General features: G+C 34.0%; 1 protein-coding gene across 4 annotated transcripts in view; it reads left to right on the plus strand.

Moving 5' to 3' along the window:
• Jak2 (Janus kinase 2) overlaps nucleotides 1–25,272 on the plus strand; it is a 131,489-nt gene that overhangs the window by 38,409 nt on the left and 67,808 nt on the right. For all 4 annotated transcript variants that reach the window (XM_005324056.5, XM_078047608.1, XM_040285729.2 and 1 more), the window contains exon 4: nucleotides 5,940–6,063. In XM_005324056.5, coding sequence (XP_005324113.1) covers nucleotides 5,940–6,063 — 124 coding nt within the window. The remainder of the gene's footprint in view (nucleotides 1–5,939; nucleotides 6,064–25,272) is intronic.

A 25,272-nucleotide genomic window follows, 5' to 3' on the forward strand; every position in this document is an offset into this window, starting at 1 on the left:
GCTGAGAAGAAAATGTATTCTCCTTGATGGATTAAATATTCTATACATATCTGTTAAGTATAAGTTATTGATTGTATTATTGTGTTCCATAGTTTCTTTGTTTAGCTTTTTGGAAGATCTATCCAGTGGTGAAAGAGGTGTATTAAAGTCACCCATTATTGTGTTGTGGTCTATTTGACTCTTGAACTTGACAAGAGTTTGTTTGATGAATGTAGATGCTCTATTGTTTGGGGGTATATATACTTAAAATTGTTATGACTTGTTGATGTATGGTTCCTTTAATTAGTATAAAATGTCCTTCTTTATTCCTTTTGATTAACTTTGGCTTGAAGTCTACTTTATTTGATATGAGGATGGAAATATCTGTTTTTTTTTTTCTGTAGTCCATGTGAGTGGTATGTTTTTTCCCCAACCTTTCACCTACAGTCTGTGGATGTCTTTTCTTATGAGATGAGTCTCTTGAAGGAGCATATTGTTGGGTCTTTTTTTTTTTAAAATCCAAGCTGCCAATCTATGTCTTTTGATTGGTCAGTTTAGGCTATTAACATTCAGGATTATTATTGAGACACAATTTGTTTTTCCAGTCATGTTTTGTTTACTTTTGGTATTTAACTTGACTTGGTTTCTCCTTTGATTGATTTTCCTTTAGTGTAAAACCTCCCTGTTCTGATTTTCATTGCTGTTTTTCATTTCCTGCTCATGGAATATTTTTCTGATTATGTTCTGTAGTGCAGGCTTTCTAGTGGTAAATTCTTTTAATTTTTGTTTATCATGGAAGGTTTTTATTTCATCATAAAATCTAAAGCTTAATTTTGCTGGATATAAGATTCTTGGTTGGCATCCATTTCCTTTCAGAGCTTGGTATATGTTGTTCCAGGATATTAGCTTTCAAGGTCTGGGTTGAAAAATCTGCAGATATTGTAATTGTTTTCCCTTATATGTAATCTGATTCCTTTTTCTTGTGGCTTTTAAAATTCTCTCTTCATTTTGTATGTCAAGCATTTTCATTATAATGTGACTTAGTGTGGATTTGTTGTGATTTTGTATGTTTGGTGTCCTGTAAGCCTCTTGTATTTGATTTTCCAATTCATTCTTGATGTTTGGAAAATTTTCTGATATTATTTTATTGACTAGATAGTTCATTCCTTTGACTTCAAACTCTATGCCTTCCTCTATCCCAGTAACTCTTAAATTTGGTCTTTTTATGTTATCCCATAATTCTTGAATATTCTGCTCATGGTTTCTAACCATCTTCACTGTGTGGTCAATATACTTTCCAAGACTATATATTTTGTCTTCATTGTCTGAGGTCCTGTCTACCAAGTGTTCTAATCTATTGGTGGTGCTTTCTATTGGGTTTTAAATTTGGTTTGTTGTTTCTTTATTTCAAGGATTTTTTTTTTCAGAACCTCAATTGAAGTAATCTTTTGCTTCCTGTATTTGTTTATGTAGCTAATTATTGAAATGATCTTTTGCTGCCTGTATTTCCTCTCTTATATCATCCTTTAGTTCACAGAACATTTTAATTACGTACATCCTGAATTCCTTATTTGTAATTTCTTCTGTTGTGCTACCCATGGATTCTAATAATGTAGTATCTTGATTTGTTTGGGACACTTTCTTTTCTTGTTTTTTCTTGTTTGTGTTTCTTCCCTTCTAGCACTGCAGATTCAAGATGTTACAGTTTTTATCCTATCTGCTTATAGTGTCCCTGTAGGTTTCCAATACCTCTCCTTTAAGGAGGAGAACAATATTAACAGATCACAATACAAACAATATACAACCTTAAACCAAGTAGCTGCTATTAAGATGTTTATGGTTTTGTCATAATATACAGAAATGGTGAGTTCAATTATTATCAACAATGTAAACAGTAGGTTTGGAAAAGTATCTACAGTTTCTGATGGTAGACAAAGAACCAGGTTGAGGTATAGGATGAAATGGTGAGGGGATAGGAGGTGAGGATATAGAGTTATTAGATCTTAGAAAGAATTAAAGATGTGTGAAAGGGGAATCTAAGGAAGTTGGTTAGTAGCAGGAGAAGAGAGAGAAAGTGATTTCTGGGGAGACAAGTAAGTGGGAAGACAATAGAAATATTAAGACAAATTAAAAAATGTAAAAATAGGAGGTAGAAGAAAGAATATACAACACCACTGTAATATACATTCAGACATTTCAGTTCTCAGTAGCCTAATTTATGAAAAATACTTGGTTTCACAATGTTGGGGATGTGAGGGCAGGAGAGAGAGAAAAGAAAATCTTGAAGGAAGATACAAGGATTGTTCCGGTTGGAGATCAGTATCTTTCCTGCCTCCCTTCTTGTCCAACAGGTGGGGTTGTCTATTATTCACTGGTATCTCCACCCTCAGGATGGTGGGAGTGTCAGTCTTTGGTCAGAGCTCCTAGATGTGGGATATAGCACTTGCTGGTCCCAGATGGGAGACTGTACCCCAAGGATCTCCTCTGGGAGAGCCTATGATGTGGGTGCCTGGTCTTATATTCTTATATTACCTGTAAACCTCACAATTCCTGGTCTCTAATTTAGTCTCTAAGCTGTATCTCACTCACCCACTCCCTTTCTGCTTCCCAATCAGGAACCCTTTTCTCTGAAGGTCGTGTGGGCTGTGCTCTGGGAGCTTTGCACATGTCATGGAGAGGTGTTTTGTATTGGGCAGTTTAGAACCAGGTTTTGCGTACTATCCATTGTCCACATAGCTGCAAGCACTGTGCTGGGTTTGTGGCTGCCAGGCAGATGGGGACAGTTGGGGACTAAAGATATCTTGATATTGCTTCTGAGCCCCAGTTGGTGTTCTAAGCTGGAGGTTGCCCTAATTAAAGATGGCCACGAAGGTGTCCCAAGATGGAGACAGCTGCTTTCAGCAATGGGGTGTCAGGCCGTATGGGGATGGGCAGTAGTTGTGGGTGGCGTGTTCACAGATGCAGCTCTGTGGTGTGCTGTGTTGTGGCTGGCAGCTGTCTCTAGACCCTGTGAGGTGTCCCCAGGTGTAGGCTATTGCCTGTAGGGGACTATGGCGGTGATTGAAGTGTCCCAAGATGGAGGCATCTGGGGGTGTCCCACGTTAGTAGATGGTGAATCCACATGGGAGTGGCAGCCAGAATTCCTGAGCGTGGATAGTGGCCAGGATTCCTACTTGGGTGGGCAGCTGAGAGTCATGCATGGATGCTGATGCTGGTGGTCCTGCTTGGGCACCTAGGGGTCCTGCCTCGGCATGTGGCTGGGAGATTTGTGTTAATGCTAAGGCCTGGAGACCTGTGTAGGAGTAGCTGTTGGGAGTCCACTAATCACTCACAGAGAAACAATATTCCCACTACTTGAATCCCAGGTCACAGAGTTACACAGAATTCAGCCTTCTTGTAGCCCACCATCTTGGATCTCCCTTAGTTTAGGATTTTTTACATTTATTTTGGTAAGTGAGATTACTCTTTTATGATCTCTGTCTGGTTTGGGTTTCATGGCCAGTTTCAACTCTCTGTTTGCTTCTTTTCTGTTCTCTGTAATAGTATGTTTAAGACGGAATTGTCTTTCTTGTTTGGTTGAATTCACATATAAATTCCATTCAGATCTGATGGTTTTTCCTTTCTTCTTTGTTATTTTCCTTCCTCTTTTTCTGTCTTCTCCATTTTAAAGTGGGTTGATTCTATGTCTTTCATGATTATAGTTCCAATGGAGTTTTTTTATTTCTTGAACTTAGTTTCTAAAATTGTATTTTTCTCAAAATTGTCCACTATTTTCAAATTTATTTGTAGTTGCAGTACTATCTTTTGGCCTTCACAGCCTATAATTATGTTTTTTAAAAATTCATAGTGTTTATGCCATTTATTCTTTTTTAGACTTAACAAAGACATGTTTATTTTGTAAGTAATTCCAAAGAATTATCTTTTGTCAATTCTCTATTGAGTATCCTCTGTTAACTTCTTTTTATCTGTGCTTCCTTCATTTTTGTTCTCTAATGTAATGGGTTAGATACTCAGATCTTTTTTTTTTAATATTTATTGTTTTTTAGTTGTAGTTGGACACAATACCTTTATTTCATTCATTTATTTTTTTGCGGTGCTGAGGATCGAATCCAGGGCCCCTGTGCATGCTAGGCAAGCGCTCTACCACTAAGCCACAATCCCAGCCCAGATACTTAGATCTTTCTTGCTATATTCTAATGTCAGCAGATTGTAGCTATAATTTTCCTTCTGAGTCTTTCTAGTTGTAGTTCACAAATTTATAATGTGTGGTATTTGGTAATCATTCACTATAAATGCATTTTAATTTATGCATTTTAATTTAATTTTTAAATTAAAATTAAATTTTAAGAAATTAAAATATTGAAGAAATTAAAATCTGAGATATTTAGAAATATTTATAAATAAAAGAATGATTGCAGGGATACAGTTTAAAAGTTGCTACTGAATAATGTTTTTTTAATTCCTGCTGAAATTATTATACATCTATAGATAGTTATGTTAACAGTTTAAATTCAGAATTTAAATCTTTGTTGACAGTGTAGGGTTGATATTGTTTTTGTCTGCAATGGAAAAGAATGAAAATATTACTAGAATAAAAATACTCTTTGTTTTTGTGAAGTTTATATTTCATATATAAAGGATTTAAAATCATTTTTACATATTCATTTCTGATTTAATTGAAGCATCACTAGGAAAACATGAATATTTGGTTTTCTTTGACATTTGTGGAGACCTAATTTTGAGTTCAGATGATTTTTTTTTTAAAGAGAGAGTGAGAGAGAGGAGAGAGAGAGAGAGAGAGAGAGAGAGAGAGAGAGAGAGAGAGAGAGAGGGAGAGAGAGAGAGAGAGAATTTTTAATATTTATTTCTTAGTTCTCGGCGGACACAACATCTTTGTTGGTATGTGGTGCTGAGGATCGAACCCGGGCCGCATGCATGCCAGAGGAGCGCACTACCGCCTGAGCCACATTCCCAGCCCCAAGTTCAGATGATTTTTGTGTGCATTTGTGTGCTTGTATGCATGTATGTGAATGTTTTATATGTGTTTGAAAATAATATGTAGGATTTGTGAGGCTTAGGTTTTCTATATGTTTTTTAACTCAGTGCCCTTCAACCATTTATCTGTTGCCTAAAATATCTGATAAAATCATGTAGCCTTGTACATTTTAAGTTGACAGTAAAGATGCTGATCTTAAAGTCTTTATAAGAAAAAAAAATAAAAAATAAAGGTGAAAGAGATGTAATTACTAGTGGATTGTATAAAACTTTTCATTTTAAAATGAAACCATTTCATCATTCCATCATTCTTTTAAAAGTGTTGGATGATTTCTAAATATTTTAATGATTTGATACTCTCCATATCAATAAAAACACACACACATATGTACATACACAAATAGGCTTCCCTTCAATTAAAGGAAACTTGAACGTATGAATTAACCTTTCTACAGAAGACAATTAAAACTGGATTTTAAAAAAAACTGCATGAAGGATGGGTGTGAGTATGTGTGTGTGTGTGTGTGTGTGTGTGTGTGAGAATCTGTGTGTGAGATGATTATTGGGATATTTTGTTGTTGTTTGTTTTTTGTTTTTATATATATTTAATCACTAGGCAGTACTGGTGATTAAACCTAGGAGTACTCTACCATTGGCCTGCATCCCTAGCTCTTGTATTTTTTCGAGACAGGGTCTTGCTAGTTTGCCGAGGCTGCTGAAGATGGCCCTGAACCTGAGATCTTCCAGCTTCAGTTTCCTAAATACCTAGGATTACAGGTGTATGTCACCACGCCCAATCAACAGTCATATTTTAAAAATATGGAGCATAAAAGGTGTCTGATTAAAAGTTCAGTTTTAAATGTTGTTGTACCAGAAGTTTTCTATTGCTACTGCATTTTCTCCTGATTTCTAACAAGTTTTTTTTAAACTATCTGTCATCATTTTTATTTCTGCTTCTTTTCTAGGTATCACACCTGTGTATCATAATATGTTTGCTTTAATGAGTGAAACAGACAGGATCTGGTATCCCCCAAACCACGTCTTCCATATAGATGAATCAACAAGGCATAATGTACTCTACAGAATAAGGTACTTTATTGTTTATGATGTACAGTGACTTACTTTTTGGAAAAAGGGCAAAGTGTGAGAGAGTTCCAGTTATATAATTTGATAATTATAATTTTTTTGGTGAGATGCCACTGAACCCCTTTGGATTATAATTAGTGAAATGAAATTTAATAAAAAGGGGTGGGATTGGCCTTTATTAGTAAAATTCAAAATGTTTGGAATATTGCTGATTTCCCAGGAAATTTGATGTTTTGTGCATTAAAATATGGCCTCACATTTCTTCTTCATAAGTAACTTTTTTGAAAAGTTGAAATGAAAAAGATACATTTTTATTGGTGTTCATGTACAGTCTTAAAGTCTTTTTTTTTTGGGAGGGGGGATTGAACTCAGGGCCTTATGCATTCAAGGCAAGTGTTCTGTGAACCGAGCTATATCCCAGCCCTAGAGCCTTAATTTTTAAGTTAATTTATTTAATAATGTAGGGCAATGTGTAATGCCTACTTAGAGAAATTCAGAAGTATTTTTTTATTCAAAAGCAGGAGGCAAATAACACAAACCTGTGGTTTTCCAAGGATTTATATGTATTATTTTTCTTCACAACTTCATGAGGTATTAAAGTTCCATGTTAAAAATATCTGATGATTTGAGGTATGTCTTTTTTTAAGTTTTAAAAAAATTTGTTATTTTTAGATATAGCTTTGAGGTATTTCTTATATTTACTTATGGTCTCATAGCTAGGAAATGGCAGGGTTCAAATCCAACCTAAGTTTCTTCCTAAGCTTGCCTTTTAACCATATTATATGTACCTCATTAAAGAATAATGTGTAAATATTATTTAACATTGTACCTATCAATTGTTTGACTTTTACTATATTTTAATGTTGTATTGCTTCTTTCCTTCACTCTATTCTATATGAAAATATGTAGTTTGATGTGTTTAAATTTTCTGATTTCCAGGATATAATTTACATTATATTCAACAGATCATTTTTTGATGGAATTATCAAAAAGACAAAATTAGTGTTCAGTAAGTGTCATTTACAAAAATGTCATTCTTGTATACTGCCAGTCTTAACAAAATAGATGAAGAAGATCCACTCAAAAGAGCTACAAAACATTAAGCATTCAGGAATAATCTTATTAAGAAAAGCATCAGACAGGATGGAAAAATTACAAACTTCATTGAAAACATGAATAATAAGAGTATAATACAGCCATCCTTCATCATCCTTCATTATCCATTGGGTGTTGGTTATAGGTACCCCCCCCACCAGATATCATCATCCACAAATGCTCAAGTCACGTATTCCTAATATTAGCATGTAACCTATACTCAACGTATAATATAATTTAAACCATCTCTAGAACTTTATAATACCTCATACAGTATAAATGGTATGTAAATAGTTGTTATGCTGTGTTATGTAGGGAATAACAACAAAAAGGCATATACATTCAGATTCATTTTTTTTCCTAAATATTTTTGATCAGCAGTTGATTGAATCTACAGGTACAGAACTCATGTATAGGGAGGGCTACTGACCGTACTGGACTGGAGAGATGACATACTATAAAGATAATGATTTTTCTTAAAATATAGAAATAACTCTAATCCAGTAAAATCTCAACAAAGCATTTTAAGAAACTTGCCACATTATTACAAAGTTAATCTCAAATTACTAGTTAAATAAGATAATCAAAAGAAAGGAGATTTATTTGTTATAAAATATTTTAGGAGATATTGTCACATTATATGAAACTACAAAGCGGTATCTATTATTGAAGCTGCATAATTAAATTCAAAATCATAACATCCATAGAGTGATGACATTTGTATAACTTAAAATATGTAGTCCTTCATATGGGTGGAAACTTAATATATGATGAAATCTTTTCATATGAATGGGGAAGGGAAAGGTTGGTCAATAAATGGTGATAGGACAGTTGGTTACCTGATTGGATAAATTTTGGATTCTTACTTGACAATGTATATGTAAATAAATTTTAGATTGATTTAAGAGTAGATTGATATATGAATAGAAATGTGCAAAAAAACCATAAAGTCATACCTGAATTGGAATTGAATAACCATGAATTTCTTTGGAAAATACAATTTAAGCTTGAAAACAGTAGAAGAAATCATACGGGACTGATTACAATTTTTTTTTAAATGACTTAACAAAGAATATTCACTGGTCAGATTCTTCCTGTAGACCATCAATTTGCATATAACACACTTCCCTAACTTCTTTTTTTTTATTGTTGGTTGTTCAAAACATTACATAGTTCTTGACATATCATATTTCACAGTTTGATTCAAGTGGGTTATGAACTCCCATTGTTACCCCGTATATAGATTGCAGAATCACATCGGTTATACATCCACTGATTTACATATTGCCATACTAGTGTCTGTTGTATTCTGCTGCGTTTCCTATCCTCTACTATCCCCCCTTCCCTCCCCTCCCCTCCTCTCTTCTCTCTCTACCCCATCTACTGTAATTCATTTCTCCCCCTTCTTTTTTTTCCCTTTTCCCCTCACTTCCTCTTGTATGTAATTTTGTATAACCCTGAGGGTCTCCTTCCATTTCCATGCAATTTCCCTTCTCTCTCCCTTTCCCTCCCACCTCTCATCCCTGTTTAATGTTAATCTTCTTCTTGTGTTCTTCCTCCCTACTCTATTCTTAGTTACTCTCCTTATATCAAAGAAGACATTTGGCATTTGTTTTTTAGGGCTTGGCTAGCTTCACTTAGCATAATCTGCTCTAATGCCATCCATTTCCCTCCAAATTCTATGATTTTGTCATTTTTTAATGCAGAGTAATACTCCATTGTGTATCAATGCCACATTTTTTTTATCCATTCGTCTATTGAAGGGCATTTAGGTTGGTTCCACAGTCTTGCTATGGTGAATTGTGCTGCTATGAACATCGATGTAGCAGTGTCCCTGTAGCATGCTCTTTTTAGGTCTTTAGGGAATAGACCCAGAAGGGGAATAGCTGGGTCAAGTGGTGGTTCCATTCCCAGCTTTCCAAGAAATCTCCATACTGCTTTCCAAATTGGCTGCACCAATTTGCAGTCCCACCAACAATGTATAAGTGTACCATTTTCCCCACATCCTCCCCAGCACTAGTTGTTGTTTGACTATATAATGGCTGCCAATCTTACTGGAGTGAGATGGTATCTTAGGGTGGTTTTGATTTGCATTTCTCTGACTGCTAGAGATAGTGAGCATTTTTCCATGTACCTGTTGATTGATTGTATGTCCTCCTCTGAGAAGTGTCTGTTCAGGTCCTTGGCCCATTTGTTGATTGGGTTATTTGTTATCTTATTGTCTAATTTTTTGAGTTCTTTATATACTCTGGATATTAGGGCTCTATCTGAAGTGTGAGGAGTAAAGATTTGTTCCCTTGATGTAGGCTCCCTATTTACCTCTCTTATTGTTTCTTTTGCTGAGAAAAAACTTTTTAGTTTGAGTAAGTCCCATTTGTTGATTCTAGATATTAACTCTTGTGCTATGGGTGTCCTATTGAGGAATTTGGAGCCTGACCCCACAGTATGTAGGTCTTAGCCAACTTTTTCTTCTATCAGATGCCGTGTCTCTGATTTGTTTTCAAGCTCCTTGATCCATTTTGAGTTAACTTTTGTGCATGGCGAGAGAAAGGGATTCAGTTTCATTTTGTTGCATATGGATTTCCAGTTTTCCCAGTACCATTTGTTGAAGATGCTATCCTTCCTCCATTGCATGCTTTTAGCCCCTTTATCAAATATAAGAAAGTTGTAGTTTTGTGGGTTGGTTTCTGTGTCCTCTATTCTGTACCATTGGTCCACCCGCCTGTTTTGGTACCAGTACCATGCTGTTTTTGTTACTATTGCTCTGTAGTATAGTTTGAAATCTGGTATCGCTATACCGCCTGATTCACAATTCCTGCTTAGCATTGTTTTTGCTATTCTGGGTCTTTTATTCTTCCATATGAATTTCATGATTGCTTTCTCTATTTCTACAAGAAATGCCGTTGGGATTTTGATTGGCATTGCATTAAACCTATAGAGAACTTTTGGTAATATCGCCATTTTGATGATAGTTCTGCCTATCCATGAACAGGGTATATTTTTCCATCTTCTTCTAAGATCTTCTTCAATTTCTCTCTTTAGGGTTCTGTAGTTTTCATTGTATAAGTCTTTCACCTCTTTTGTTAGGTTGATTCCCAAGTATTTTATTATTTTTGAGGATATTGTGAACGGAGTGGTTGTCCTCATTTCCATTTCAGAGGATTTGTCGCTGATATACAGGAATGCCTTTGATTTATGCGTGTTGATTTTATATCCTGCCACTTTGCTGAATTCATTTATTAGCTCTAATAGTTTCTTTGTAGACCCTTTTGGGTCTGCTAGGTATAGAATCATGTCATCTGCAAATAGTGATAATTTAAGTTCTTCTTTTCCTATTTTTATGCCTTTAATTTTTTCGTCTGTCTAATTGCTCTGGCCAGTGTTTCAAGAACTATGTTGAACAGAAGTGGTGACAGAGGGCATCCCTGTCTTGTTCCAGATTTTAGAGGGAATGCCTTCAATTTTTCTTCGTTCAGAGTGATGCTAGCTTGAGGCTTATCATAGATAGCTTTTACAATATTGAGGTATGTTCCTGTTATCCCTAGTTTTTCTAGAGTTTTGAACATGAAGGGATGCTGTACTTTGTCAAATGCTTTTTCTACATCTATGGAGATGATCATATGGTTCTTATCTTTAAGTGTATTGATGTTGTGAATAACATTTATTGATTTCCGTATATTGAACTGTCCTTGCATTCCAGGGATAAATCCTACTTGATCATTGTGCACAATTTTTTTGATATGTTTTTGTACCCGATTCTCCAGAATTTTATTGAGGATTTTTGCATCTAGATTCAGTAGAGATATTGGTCTGTAGTTTCCTTTCTTTGAAGTGTCTTTGTCTGGTTTAGGCATCAGGGTGATGTTGGCCTCATAGAATGAATTTGGAAGTTCTTCCTCTTTCTCTGTTTCCTGGAATAGCTTGAAAAGTATTGGTGTTGGTTCTTCTTTAAAGGTTTTGTAAAACTCTGCTGTATACCCATCTGGTCCTGGGCTTTTCTTAGTGGATAGTCTTTTGATGGCTTCTTCTATTTCCTCGATTGATATTGGTCTGTTTAGGTTGTGTAGATCCTCCTGACTCAGTCTGGGTAGATGATATGACTTAAGAAATTTATCAATGCCTTCACTATCTTCTATTTTATTAGAGTTTAAGGATTCAAAATAATTTCTAATTATCTTCTGTATTTCTGAAGCGTCTGTTGTGATATTGTCTTTTTCATCCCGTATGCTAGTAATTTGAGTTCTCTCTCTTCTTCTCTTCGTTTGCATGGCTAAGGGTCTGTCGATCTTATTTATTTTTTCAAGAAACCAACTTTTAGTTTTGTCAATTTTTTCAATTGTTTTTTTTGTTTCGATTTCATTAATTTTAGCTCTGATTTTAATTATTTCTTGCTTCTACTTCTTTTGCTGGTGTTTTGCTCTTCTTTTTTTAGGATTTTGAGATGAAGTGTAAGATCATTTATTTGTTGTTTTTTTCTCTTTTTAAGGAAGGAACTCCAGGCAATGAATTTACCTCTTAGAACTGCTTTCATTGTGTCCCATAGATTTCGATATGTTGTGTCTGTGTTTTAATTTATCTCTAAGAGTTTTTTAATTTCCTCCTTGATGTCTTCTATAACCCATTGATCATTCAGTAACATATTGTTCATTCTCCAAGTGATGCATGATTTTTCCTTCCTTCTTTTATCGTTGATTTTCAGTTTCATTCCATTATGATCAGATAAGATGCATGGTATTATCTCTACTCCTTTATAATGTCTAAGAGTTGCCCTATGATATAATATATGATCTGTTTTTGAGAAGGATCCATGTGCTGCTGAGAAAAAAGTGTAACTGCTTGATGTTGGGTGGTATATTCTATATATGTCAATTAAGTCTAGGTTATTAATTGTATTATTGAGTTCTATAGTTTCTTTATTCAACTTTTGTTTGGAAGATCTGTACAGTGGTCAGAGAGGTGTGTTGAAGTCTCCCATAATTATTGTATGGTGGTCTATTAGACTCTTGAACTTGTGAAGAGTTTGTTTGATGAACATAGCTGCATCATTGTTTGGAGCATATATATTTATGATTGTTATGTCTTGTTATTGTATGGTTCCCATGAGCAGTATGTAATGTCCCTCTTTATTCCTTTTGATTAACTTTGGCTTGAAATCTATTTTATTTGATATGAGTATGGACACTTCTGCTTGTTTCCGCAGTCCATATGAGTGATATGATTTTTCCCAACTTTTCACCTTCAGTCTGTGTATGTCTTTTCCTATCAAATGCGTCTCCTGCAGGCAGCATATTTTTGGATCTTTTGTTTCTGATCCATTCTACTAGCCTGTGTCTCTTAATTGGTGAGTTTAAGCCATTAACATTTAGGGTTATTATTGAGATATGTATTGTTCTTCCAGCCATATTTGTTTATTTATGTTACTTAACATGGTTTGTTTTTCCTCTTTGATTATTTTTCCCCTTTACTGTAATTCCTCCCACTCTTGGTTTTCATTGTTATTTTCCATTTCCTCTTCTTGTAATGTTTTGCCAAGGATGTTTTGAATAGATGGTTTTCTAGCTGCAAATTCTTTTAACTTTTGTTTATCATGAAAGATTTTAATTTCATCTTCCATCCTGAAACTTTAATTTCGCTGGATACACAATTCTTGGTTGGAACCCATTTTCTTTCAGCGTTTGAAATATGTTATTCCAGGATCTTCTAGCTTTCATAGTCTGTGTTGAAAGATCAGCTGTTATCCTGATTGGTTTACCCCTAAATGTAATCTGCTTCCTTTCTCTTGAAGCTTTTACAATTCTTTCCTTATTCTGTATGTTGGGCATCTTCATTTTAATGTGTCTAGGTGTGGATTTCTTATGATTTTGCACATTCAGCGTCCTGTAGGCTTCTAGGATTTGGGATTCTGTCTCATTCTTCAAGTCTGGGAAGTTTTCTCATATTATTTTGTTGAACAGACTGCTCATTCCTTTGGTTTGGACCTCTATACCTTCCTATATCCCAATGACTCTTAAGTTTGGTCTCTTTATGCTATCCCAAATTTCTTGAATGTTCTGCTCATGGTTTCTTAACAGTCTCGCTGAGCTGTCTATGTTCTTTTCAAGTTGAAATATTTTGTCTTCATTGTCTGATGTTCTATCTTCTAAGTGTTCTACTCTGCAGGTATTATTCTCATTTGAGTTTTTAAGTTGGTTTATTGCTTCCTGCATTTCTAGGATTTCTGTTTGTTTGTTTTTTGTAACCTCTATCTCCCTATATAGTTGATCTTTTGCTTCTTGGATTTGTTTATGTAATTCATTGTCAAAGTGATCTTTCATTGTCTGATTTTGCTGTCTAATGTCTTCCTTAAGCCTCCAGATCATCTGAAGCATGTAAATCCTGAATTCTTTATCTGACATTTCATCTGCTGCAGCTATTACCTCTTCTAAAGTTGTGTTGACCTGCATTGCTTGTGGTCCTTTCTTTCCTTGTCTTTTCATACTGCTTGCATTTCTTTCTGCTTGGTGAAACTGTTGTGTTATTGAATTTTTTCCCTATTTATTTATATTGCTGTTGTATAGTTGCAAAGTCTCCTTTGCATGGGCGGGCGGCAGCTGAGCTCCTCCTCCAATTGGGGAGATGTGTCTACCACACTGGCAGGATGCTGGGTCTGATCCGCCCCTCCTCCAATTGGAACGATGTGTCCACCATGTGGCACACCCCTGGGCCTGCTCCGCTGGTCGGTTGCATGTCTCCTGATTACTATTGCTAACTGTAAAAAATTTTAAACTTCTGAAAGTTAAAATCAACTATCAAAATTAAAATGCAAACTTTAAAGATGTTTTCAACAAATCAGATAGTTGTTAGTAGTTTTACTAAACTAAAATTTAAAATACTGTTATATTAATTAGTTAGTTAAAAGTACATAAAGAGATGTAATTTCACAAAAGGACAAATAAGTAATGTCCTTTTGAAAAAATGCTTGATCTCATTAGTTATAAAAATAATGAATACTTGAAGCTAGCAAGTTCTCATAATTATTTTACTAGTGAAAACTGAATATTGTGTATCATATTTGTAAAAGAATTTTACAGTATTTGCTATTCTTGTGTCACCTGCTATTCCTCATGGTTTTCTGTGGATTTTTAGATTATATGTGGCCCTTATTTATGTACCATATCAATTCTTTGCAGGCAGACAGTAGGACATACTAAAAAGAATATGGACTCACTTGTAATTACAAAAAGAAAGGGAAAAGAAACTTTAATATAAAGTAAGATTTAAGATGAAAGTACTTAAAATGATAAAGTATATCTACTAAAAACATGTAGCAAATATTTTTAGTGGTAAAATGTTAGAGGCATTCTCTTTGAAATGAAGAATAAGGGGGCTGTGGTTGTAACTCAGTGATAGAGCATCTGCCTAGCATGTTCGAGGCTCTGGGTTTGATCCTCAACACCACATATAAATGAATAAAATGAAGGTATTGTGTCCAACTACAACTAAAAAATAAATATTTAAAAAGAAGAAGACAAGAAAGCGAAGATGTCCACAATCGCAACTACATCAGGATTTTAGAGGAGTTCCTAATATAGTAAGACAAGAAAAATAACTAAAATGTTTAACAATATAGAACAAAGGAACAAAAAGTCATTGGAATTGATAGAATTGTTATCAATTCTATCAAGATATGAACAGGGCTACAGGCATAAGTTATAAGCTTTCAGCAGGGCACTAAATTTCTATGGTTAATATTTTCAAAATTCACTTGTTTCTATATGTCACAAAGAGAAATGAGGTAATTTAATAGCAAAGTCTCTAGTGTTAAATCTATCCAAAATTATATAAGACATTTCATTCCTTCAGGTTTTAGACTAAAATTTTGTATTTGCAGCTTGGTAGAATGTTATATAAATTGACAATATATCAATTTCTTATGAAGAATTTTTCCATATTTTCTTTATTTACCATATTTTATGCAATCAACAAAGGTTCCTTTTTATTTAAAACTGCATGTAGAGCAGGCTGGATCAGCAATTTCTTTTGAAAAGTGACAGATACTAAATATTTAAGGCTTTGTAAGTCATTCTGTTTCTCCTGTTAACTATCCAAGTCTGTTGTGTAAAAGAATTCAGAGACAATAGTAAATAAGTAGGGATAGCTGTGTCTCAAAAATTATAACAAATTATTCACTGAGACCTGGCAGTGGGCTAGATTTGACCTATGAGCTACAGTTTGCTAATCTCTTCTCAAGAATTGAAAAATGTTTCTCTTACCATTAGAATAGAAATTCCTTTTCTTAAACTAAAGGGTCATATATCCATAGCTACCTATAATCAAAGTTCAAAGAAAAGTCTGACCAGATACTATTGAAGAGGAGATCTTACATAATTGGAAAAATCTTACATGCCTAGTGTTATTCTTCATTTCTGTTATAAAATATGTATGAATTAGATCAAGAAAACATAAAAAAGCAATAGTTAAAAACTGTTGAAGAGCTTATGGTGAATAAAGATGTAATTTATATGACAATAACAAAGGATATAGAAACAAGTTTGTATATAGTGTCATTATTAATCTGGTATTAATAAAAACAAGATTATTTTAAATTAAAATGTTAATTGTAATCCTAAGGGCTATTCCTTATAACTCAAAAGTATATAGTAAAAGAAAAAACAAGAGACTTAAGACAATACACTAGAAAATATCTTTTTAATGTAAACGAAAGCAGTATAGGGAAATAGATGAACAAAAAAGACAAGCTGTTTAGAAATTACTAGCACAATGACTGAGATAAGTCCTACTTCATTATAATTGCTTTAATTATTAATAGATAAAACACTAAGTCAAAAGGCAGAGATTAAAGGAATGGATGAAAAACATGATCCAACTACATATGGTTTTAGAGGCATGTTTTATATTCAAAGATACAATAGGGTGAAAATAAAGGATTTAAAAAGATACAATATAAAGTAAGAAGCAGGGAGGATTCAAGATAATGAATCAGAGGCACTCAAAACTCACCTACTTTTTTACAAGATAGAACCAAAACAACAGGTGTATAGTTGCTTGTTGAGGTGAGTGACTGTGAGAGAGCACTGGAATTCAATAGCAGAGAGAAAGAAACGTGGAGAAACCTAGAGATTTTTGATAACAGAGTAGTGGGAGAAATAGAGCTTCCCAGCATCGATTGCATGTCATCATGGCAGGAGGACAGGAGATATCCCCAGGTGATATAGATGAAAGGGAAAGAGTCCCAGTAAGCTCCTCAAATACAGAATTTGTCACTCAAAGATATGTGGTTTAAAGAGATTGAGACTTCCAACATCTCCATTGCCTCTCTCTCCTGTGGGGCATCTGGGGACATATTACATCATCTAAGGAGTGCCCAGCCCAAAAAGCTCCTGAGAATCTTTGCTTACTGACTGCCACATTTCCAGCTAGCTCATTAACATGCTATAATGAAGTAATGTCAGAAAATTTCCCAAATCTTGGGAAAGATGTGGATATCTAGATACAGGAGGCATTTATAACCTCTAGTGGACATGAACAGAAAAGACCTCTCCATGACATAGTATAAATTGCCAAAAGTACAAGAAAAAGAATGTTAAAATCTACAAAAGAAAAGCACCAAATCACATTTAAACTAAATCCTGTTAGCAGAATTCTCATCAGAAGCTCTAAAGGCTAGGAGGGCATGGAATAATATATTTCAAGTCCTAAAAGAAAATAACTGCCAATCAAGATTGCAGCACAATTATTCTTCATAATTGAAGATAAAATTATCACCTTCCAAGTAAGCATAAACCAAGGGAATTCATGACCATTAGACCAGCTTTAAGGAAGATATTGAAAGGAATCCTATATCCAGAAGAGAAAGAAATATAAACACAATTATAATAATAATTTATTCACAATAAAATTATAAGAATAAATTTCATTAGAAGAGTAAGCAAACAAATGAGAAATAGGAAAGAACCAAACATTATAAACACAGTAAATCATTAAACTTCTAAGATATAAGAAATCATTAAACTTCTAAGAATAAGAAAGAAAGAAATAAACACATGATATTCAAATCAATGAAAAGAAAAACAACAAAATAACAAGAACAAGTCAATAATATCCCTGAATATAAATGATCTCGATGCTCCAGTTAAAAGATGCAGGCTGGATAAGTGACTGAATAAGATTTTCCAATTTATTCCATATAGTTTTTCAAAAGATTCTCTAATGATCCTTTGAATTTTAATTATTGCTTTAAATTATTAATAGATAAAACACTAAGTCAAAATATGTATGTTGTATAACAAGACCCAACAATATGATGCCCATAAGGAAGTCAGATCACCTGTCGTGACATACACAGATGGAAACTGAAAGCATGGGAAATGATATTTCAAACAAATGGAATCCAGAACCAAGCAGAAGTAGTTATACTTGCATTTGACAAAATAGACTTCAAGATAAAATGAATTAGAACAAGGACACAATTCATTATAAAGATATAATGATTATAAATATATTTATGTACCGAACATGGGAACACCCAATTAATAAATACTACCCAATTAATAAATACAGGGAGAGATAGATCCCAATACAAAAACAGTGTGCTGCATCAATACCCCACTATTACAGTAGATAGATCATCCAGGCAAAAATCAATGTAGAAACACCAAAATTAAATTACACTGCAAGTCAAATGAACTTGACAGCTACATAATATTCCCTCCAACTGCTGTAGTGTATGTATATGTATGTATATACATATATATGTATATACATATACATACATATATATACATACATACAACTGTGTGTGTATGTATATGTGTGTATATATATATAAATAAAAATAAATATAAATAAATAAATAAAAAATATATAAAATCAGTATATGGAACTTTTTCCAAGATAGACCATATATTAGGCTACAAAGCAAGCCTTAAAAAATTAAGAAGAATTGAAATAATTTCTTGCATCTTAAATGATCACATGGAATAAAACTAGAAATCAACAGCAAGAGAAACTGCAAAAATTAAACACATGGAGATGGAACAATGTAATATTGAATGAATATTGTTATTGAAGAAATCAGACAGGAAATTTAAAAATTCCTGGACTCAAATGAAAACGTAAATGCAACATAGCAGAATTTGTGGGCTACAGTGAAAGCAGTACTAAGAGAGAAGTTTATAGCTGTAAGCAGCAACATTAAAAAAAATAGTGTGATCTCAAGTAAATAGTCTAATGATGCATTTAAAGGCCTTAGAAAAATAAGAACCAACAAAAACAACAAAAAAAGAGATAATAAATATCAGAGATGAAATAGAGACTAAGAAAATCAATGAGAGTTGATTCTTTGGAAATAAACACAAACTGACAAACATTTATCTAAATAGCCAAAAGAAAGAGAGAAGACAGAAACAGATAAAATTAGATATTAAAAAGGAAACATTGCAACACATATCACTAAAGTTCAAAGGATCATTAGGGAATATTTTGAAAAATTATATGGCATAAAATGGAAATACTTTAAGAAATATACAAATTTTTGGACACATATGACCTGCCAAAATTTAACTCAAGAGAATATAAAAAAACCCAAATAGATAAATAATAAGTAATGAAATTGAGATAATAATAAAAATCTCCTCACAAAGAAAGCCTAGAACTGATGCAATCCCCATCAAAACACTAATGTAATTCTTCACAGAACTAGAAAAAACAATCCTAAAATTCATATGGAAGCACAAAGGACCCTGCATAGCTAAAGCAATCTTGAGTAAAAAGAGTAGTGCTGGACACATCACAATACTTGATTTTAAAACATGTTATAGATAACAGTAACAAATTGTTACTAATATACACAATATTAGCATAATATCATAAATGTATATCAGTGGACACCCAGAGATAAACCTGGACATTTTTAACCATCTGGTTCCTAGCAAAAGTGCCCAAAACATGTGTTGTAGAAAGGATAGCCTCTTCAACAAATAATCCTGGAAAAACTGGATATCCACATGTAAAGGATTTGAACTAGACACCTATCTCTCTCCTGATTTAAAAAAAAAAATCAGCTCAAAATGGATCAACAACCTTAATGTAGGGCATTAAAACTGCCAGAAGAAAACATAGGAGAAACATTTCAAGACATTGGCACAGGCAATGATTTCCCAAATAGGACTCCAGTAGCTCAGGAAACAAAAATGATCAAATGTGATCACATCAAATTAAAAATCTGCCCACTAAAGGAAACAATCAGCAGATTGAAGAGACAACCCACAAAATGGGAAAAAAATTTTTCCCAGTTATTCATTTTACAAAGGATTGACTTTCAGAATATATAAAGAACTAAAAAATAACAAAAAAAAGAGTAAGCCAAACAAAAGGGTAGTGCAGAAAGAAGGCCTTGAAGGAAAAGCGGAATTGAGAGGTAGATGACAAAATAAATAACCTGAATGGATATTACAAAATCTGAGACCTGGAGAAACTTGAAGATTGGTTACTAGAGCTGAAAATAAGCTCAGAGGTCTGGGGTTGTTGCTTAGTGGTAGAGCACTTGCCTAGCACATATGAGGCACTGGATTCGATCCTCAGCACCACATAAAAATAAGTAAATAGGAGTTGGGGTTGTGGCTCAGCGGTAGAGTGCTCGCCTAGCATATATGGCATGCTGGGTTTGATCCTCAGCACCACACACTTACAAAAATAAATAAATAAAGATATTAAAAAAATAAGCTCAAAGTTCCCTAATCTGAACCTAAATCCCGGTGAGGGTGGGGGGGGAGTCAACAGAAGAGCGAGATGGAGTGGAAAATATTTTATTTTCATCCATATAAAAATACTTGGCAAGGCAGACAAAATTTAAAGTGCAATGGGAATGGTAGGGTCCTTAAAACAGAGCAAGCAGCTTAAACCAAATTGTGAAGAGAAAGCTATGCTTAGAGTCTACAGCCATCTTGTGGAGCCCTTAGCCAACAACTAGTCACTCTCTTAAATCATTATGGCATCTTTCCAAGTCCAGAGAGCTGCAAATTAAATCAGAGGGAAGTCCCCTGTAGTGAGACTTCTTAAGAATCCAACCAGAAGGAACTTCTAAAGGAACAAATACTGGACTGAAAATCACAGAAACTCATCCCTCTACTCTTCCCCTTCACCATGAACAAGGGGAGTAGGGTAGAGCAGACCTGTATGGGGGAAGTGTGTATCCTCTGTGACCCAGAGACAGAGTAGCAAAACATCTTTGGCCACAGCAGAGGAAAGTGGATCCATCAGGACAGCCCCAGCCCCAACCATTGACAATGTGGGGAGGCATTGTGGGAATCCTAGGGACTGTCCTCTCAATCATGGGACCATACCAGAGGGAAGCTGCAGGAATATTTAGTGACATAGAGATCCAGTTCCTAGATGGTGGCAGCCTGAGTAGAAGGCTGCTAGGAGTAGTTCCCCGAATATCCCAGGATAGGCATCTGCAATCATAGCTAGAGGGAGATCAGTTAAAGTGAAAAATTGCCTGATCCAAGGCAATAGGATGTGGCTGTTCCCAGCCCTAACTGGCTTCCAGCCTCACCTGTGATCACAACTAGTGAGTGAAAGGGCATTGTTTGGATGTTGGCTGGATCTTGCATCAGTCCTAGTCAACAGAGGTAATCAACTCCTGCTGTTCACAATATGGAGTAATGGAAATTAGGACCCAATTGAACTAACTGAATTCCTATACTAAAGTACTCCAGAGACTGGTGTTGGCCAGGGGAATACTTTTGGACCACAGAACACCTGTGGAAAACTCACAGCCAGAGATCGTATGTTCACAGAGAGCCACTAGGCTCCTGTAGAGGGGAGCAGGTTCATGGTGATTCACAGTAATCACAGGGATACTCCAGGACCTGCATCCTGAATTCCTACACATAATAGAAAAAACCAAGTCACAACACTCTACCCTCCAAGCAGTCAACTTCAGGATCCTGAGCTGACAAAACAGAACTAATTGGTGGGAGTTCCACAGCAGCTAGGGAATTGACTCCTGTGCTCCTGTGAAAATTTTGGAGAGATCCACAGCCAAAGAATGATGGACATCTGCTAAATGTCCGAACCCCAATAAAATTCAAACCAAGATTTAAAAAGAATTTTCTTCACCTTGGCCTGGTTTTACTATAAGTAACTCTAATATCAACTTTTCCCACTTTTAATTCCAACTTTTATTACTGATTTCAGAAGTAAATGACACATCCAAATCATCAAGAACAATATAAACCAATAAAATAATACAATTTCAAATTTCTCACCATTTCAAATAAGAGTATGTTTTTAAAAAAATTTTAAATATTTATTCTTTCAAGATATACATGGAAGTAGAGTGTATGTTACATATTATACATACATAGAATAAGTACAACCTGTTCCAGTTAGGATTCCATTATTGTGGTTGTATATGATATGAAGTTACATTGGTTGTGTATTAATATACAAGGATAGTAAAGATATTCCAATTAATTCTACTGTCTTTTCTATTCCCATTCCTTCTCCCTTCCTTTTAGTCCTCTTTTTCTAGCCCACTGAACTTCCAATCTTCCCTCCCTTGTTGTGGGTTATATCAGAAAGAACATTCTGTCTTTGGGTTTTGGGGACTAGTTTATTTCACTTAGCATAATATTCTCCAGTTCCATCCATTCACCAATAAATGCTATAATTCCATTCTTTATCTAAAATCAACTTTGAACATATAAATAACTTGAACAATACTGGTTACCATATTAGCTAAGATTGTACTTTCAAGCCACTTGAATGTATTTCATCTAATGGTTTAAAGCATTAATTAGAATCTTTCTATGTTTGTTTTCCTAATTCTAATTTATACTTGCTTCTCTTTCCTGCTGTTCATCCTCTTGCATTATCTGCTACTACCTGAAATACTTACCACCCATCTATTCTTCCTTTTTACCTTGCTATAGATTATTCTTTCTATCTTTCCTTTTTTTCCTCTTTCCTTCTCTTTTCCCTTTTTGCTCAATCTTTCTTATCCCTGCTTTAGCCCTCATTTAAAGTTATAGCAATTTTAGTAGATTAGGAAATAATTTTTTGACCTATTCCAGAACTTTACTACAAGTATATCCCTGGATTTGAGGAATTGTGGAGAATAATAGCAACAAGTTTTTGTTCTCATATGGTTGAATTGAGGCTTGGCTCTGAAGTGATTATAGTAAATAGGGTTCAAAGGCATCTTTCAAAGTGGTGCTGATACTGGGATCAGCATACGTTACACATTGACTTAAAGTATCAATAGTTGGTTATTCACCTTACATAGGGCTTTTACAAGAAAGAAGGTCACAAAGTAGTCTGTAACTTAAAAGAAGTGGTGACTATCCTGATAGGTGGACATACAAACAATAAACCATTTCTAATAACTCATAATTCTTCAACAACTGACTCCATCAACATAGAGGGGAGGAAATATCAGAAAAAGTTTAGAGAGTTCATAGTCAAAATGTTCTTTAAGCTAAAATAGATGTGAAAAATAAAATTAGTGAGAAAATACAGGAAGTGAAAGATCACTTCAATAAAGAGATTCTGAAAAGGAAACAAATGGAAATCCTGGAAATGAAAAACTCATTAAACCAAATAAAAAATCCAGTTAAAAGCATCACAAATAGATTAGATCACTCTGAAGGTAGATTTTTAGGTCTCAAAGATAAAGTATATGATCTTGAAAATAAAGTTGACCGTAAAGAAAAGATGTGAAGAGTCCATGACTAGAATATTCAAAAAATATGGAATAACATCAAGAGGTGAAATTTAAGAATTATTGGGGGATAGGTTTAGCTTGAAATACAAGCTAAAGGGATGTATAGTCTTTTCAATGAACTAATCAAAAAAATTTCCAAATATTAAGAATGAAATTGAAATACAAGAGGCATATAGGACTCAAAATACAAAGTCTCAATAGATCCACTCCATTATTATTACATCCACATTAAAATGAAAATGCCTCACATACAGAATGATAGACTTTTAAAAGCTGCAAGAGAAAAATGACCTGTCACATTTAGAAGTAAACCAATCTGGATTTCAACTTATTTCTCAACCTAGACCCTAAAGGCCCAGAAGGGTTTGGGATAATATATCAAGCTCCAAAAGCAAATGGATGCCAACCAGGAATCCTATACTCAGCAAAATTAAGCTTCAGAATTAAAGATGAAATAAAAATCTCATTGTTAAACAGAAGATAAAAGAATAACCAGAAAGCCTTTCCTATAAAATATACTCAATGAAATATTTTTGAAGAAATGAAAACTAGTATGGGGATAAATTATACTAGAAGAATAGTCCATTAGGGGAGAGTAAAGTCATATTCTAACATTAGAAATAAATTAAAATTACAGAAAATAAAAACCATTTCTCTATAATAACAGAATGTAAATGATCTAAATTCTTTAAAGACATAGGTTGTAGATTGGATTAAAAACAAGATCCAAAAATATGCTCGCATTAAGAGACTCACCACACAGGCAAAGACATCTACAGACTGAAGGTGGAAGGATGGGAAAAGACATATCATTCAAATGGTACTCATAAACAAGCAGGGGTAGCTATTTCATATTGGACAAAGTGGACTTCAAGCCAAAATTAATCAAAAGAGACAAAGGTAACTTCATACTGGTTAAGGAAATCATAAAACTACAAGATATAATGATTGTAAGTATTTATACCCTAATAATGATGCTTCTACCTATACAAAACAAACCCTTCTCAATATTAAGAATCAAAGAGACCACAGTCCAATAATACAGGGTTACTCTAATACACCTTTCTTACTACTGGATAGATCATCCAGACATAAACTAATAAAGATTCTATAGAACTAAAAAATACAATTAATAATATGGACCTAAAAGACATCTATAGAATATTTTGTTCATTAATGAACAACTGTATTTCTTTTTTTCTCAGCAGCACATGGAACATTTTCTAAAATAGACCATATTTTAGGTCACAAAACAAATCTTAGCAAATACAAAAAAATAGAGATAATACTTTGTATTCTTTTAGATCATAATAGAATCAAATTAGAAATCTAGATAAGATTAAAAAAAACTCCAGAAACCAATCTAATACTTGGAGATTAAATAATACACATTTGAATGACAAATGGATAGCAGAAGAAATTGAGGGAGAAATAAAAAAAATTCTCTGAAGTAAATGAGAATAGTGATATATCAAAATCTCTGGGACAGTATGAAGGCAGTTCTAAGAGAAAAATTTATAACATTGAGTTCATACATCTAAATAGTAGAAAGATAACAAATTATATCTCAAGTCCCTAGAGCAATAAGAACAAACCCATACGAAAACCAGTAGAAGACATGAAATAAATAAAATCAGAATCAAAATCAATGACCTTAAGAATAAAAAAATACAAAAGATCAACAACTAAGATTTACTTGTTTGGCTAGAGTTTCAAGGGTGATGATGTTAAATAGAAATGATGAGAGAGGATATTTCTTGTGTTGTTCCAGTTTTTAGCAGGAATGTTTTCAATTTTTTTTTCTATTTAGAATGATGCTGGCCCTGGGTTTAGCATATATAGCTTTTACAATGTTGAGGTATGTGTTTCTACTATCCCTAGTTTTTCTATTGTTTTGAACATGAAGGTGGACTGTATTTTGTCAAATGCTTTTTCTGCATCTATTGAGATAATCATATGATTTTTGTTTTTAAGTATGTTAATATGTTGAATTAAGTTTATTGATTTCTGTATGTTGAACCAACCCTGCATCCCTGGGATGAATCCCACTTGATTGTGGAACACTATCTTTTTAATATGTGTTTGTATGCGATCTGGCAGAATTTTATTGAGAATTTTTGCATCTATATTTATCAGGGATATTTATCTGAAGTTTTCTTTACTTGATGGGTCTTTGTCTGGTTTTGGTATCAAGGTGATATTAGCTTCATAGAATGAGTTTGGAAGGATTCCCTTCTTTTCTATTTCATGGAATTCTTTGAGGTGTATTGGTGTTAATTCTTCTTCAAAAGTTTTCTAGAACTTGGCTGAGAACCCATCTGGTCCTGAGCTTTTCTTGGTTGGTAGACTTTTGATGGTATTTTCTGTTTTATTACTTGAAATTGATCTGT

The sequence above is a fragment of the Ictidomys tridecemlineatus genome, chromosome 4 (genome assembly GCF_052094955.1).
Source record: "Ictidomys tridecemlineatus isolate mIctTri1 chromosome 4, mIctTri1.hap1, whole genome shotgun sequence".
NCBI classification, from domain to species: Eukaryota; Metazoa; Chordata; class Mammalia; order Rodentia; family Sciuridae; genus Ictidomys; species Ictidomys tridecemlineatus.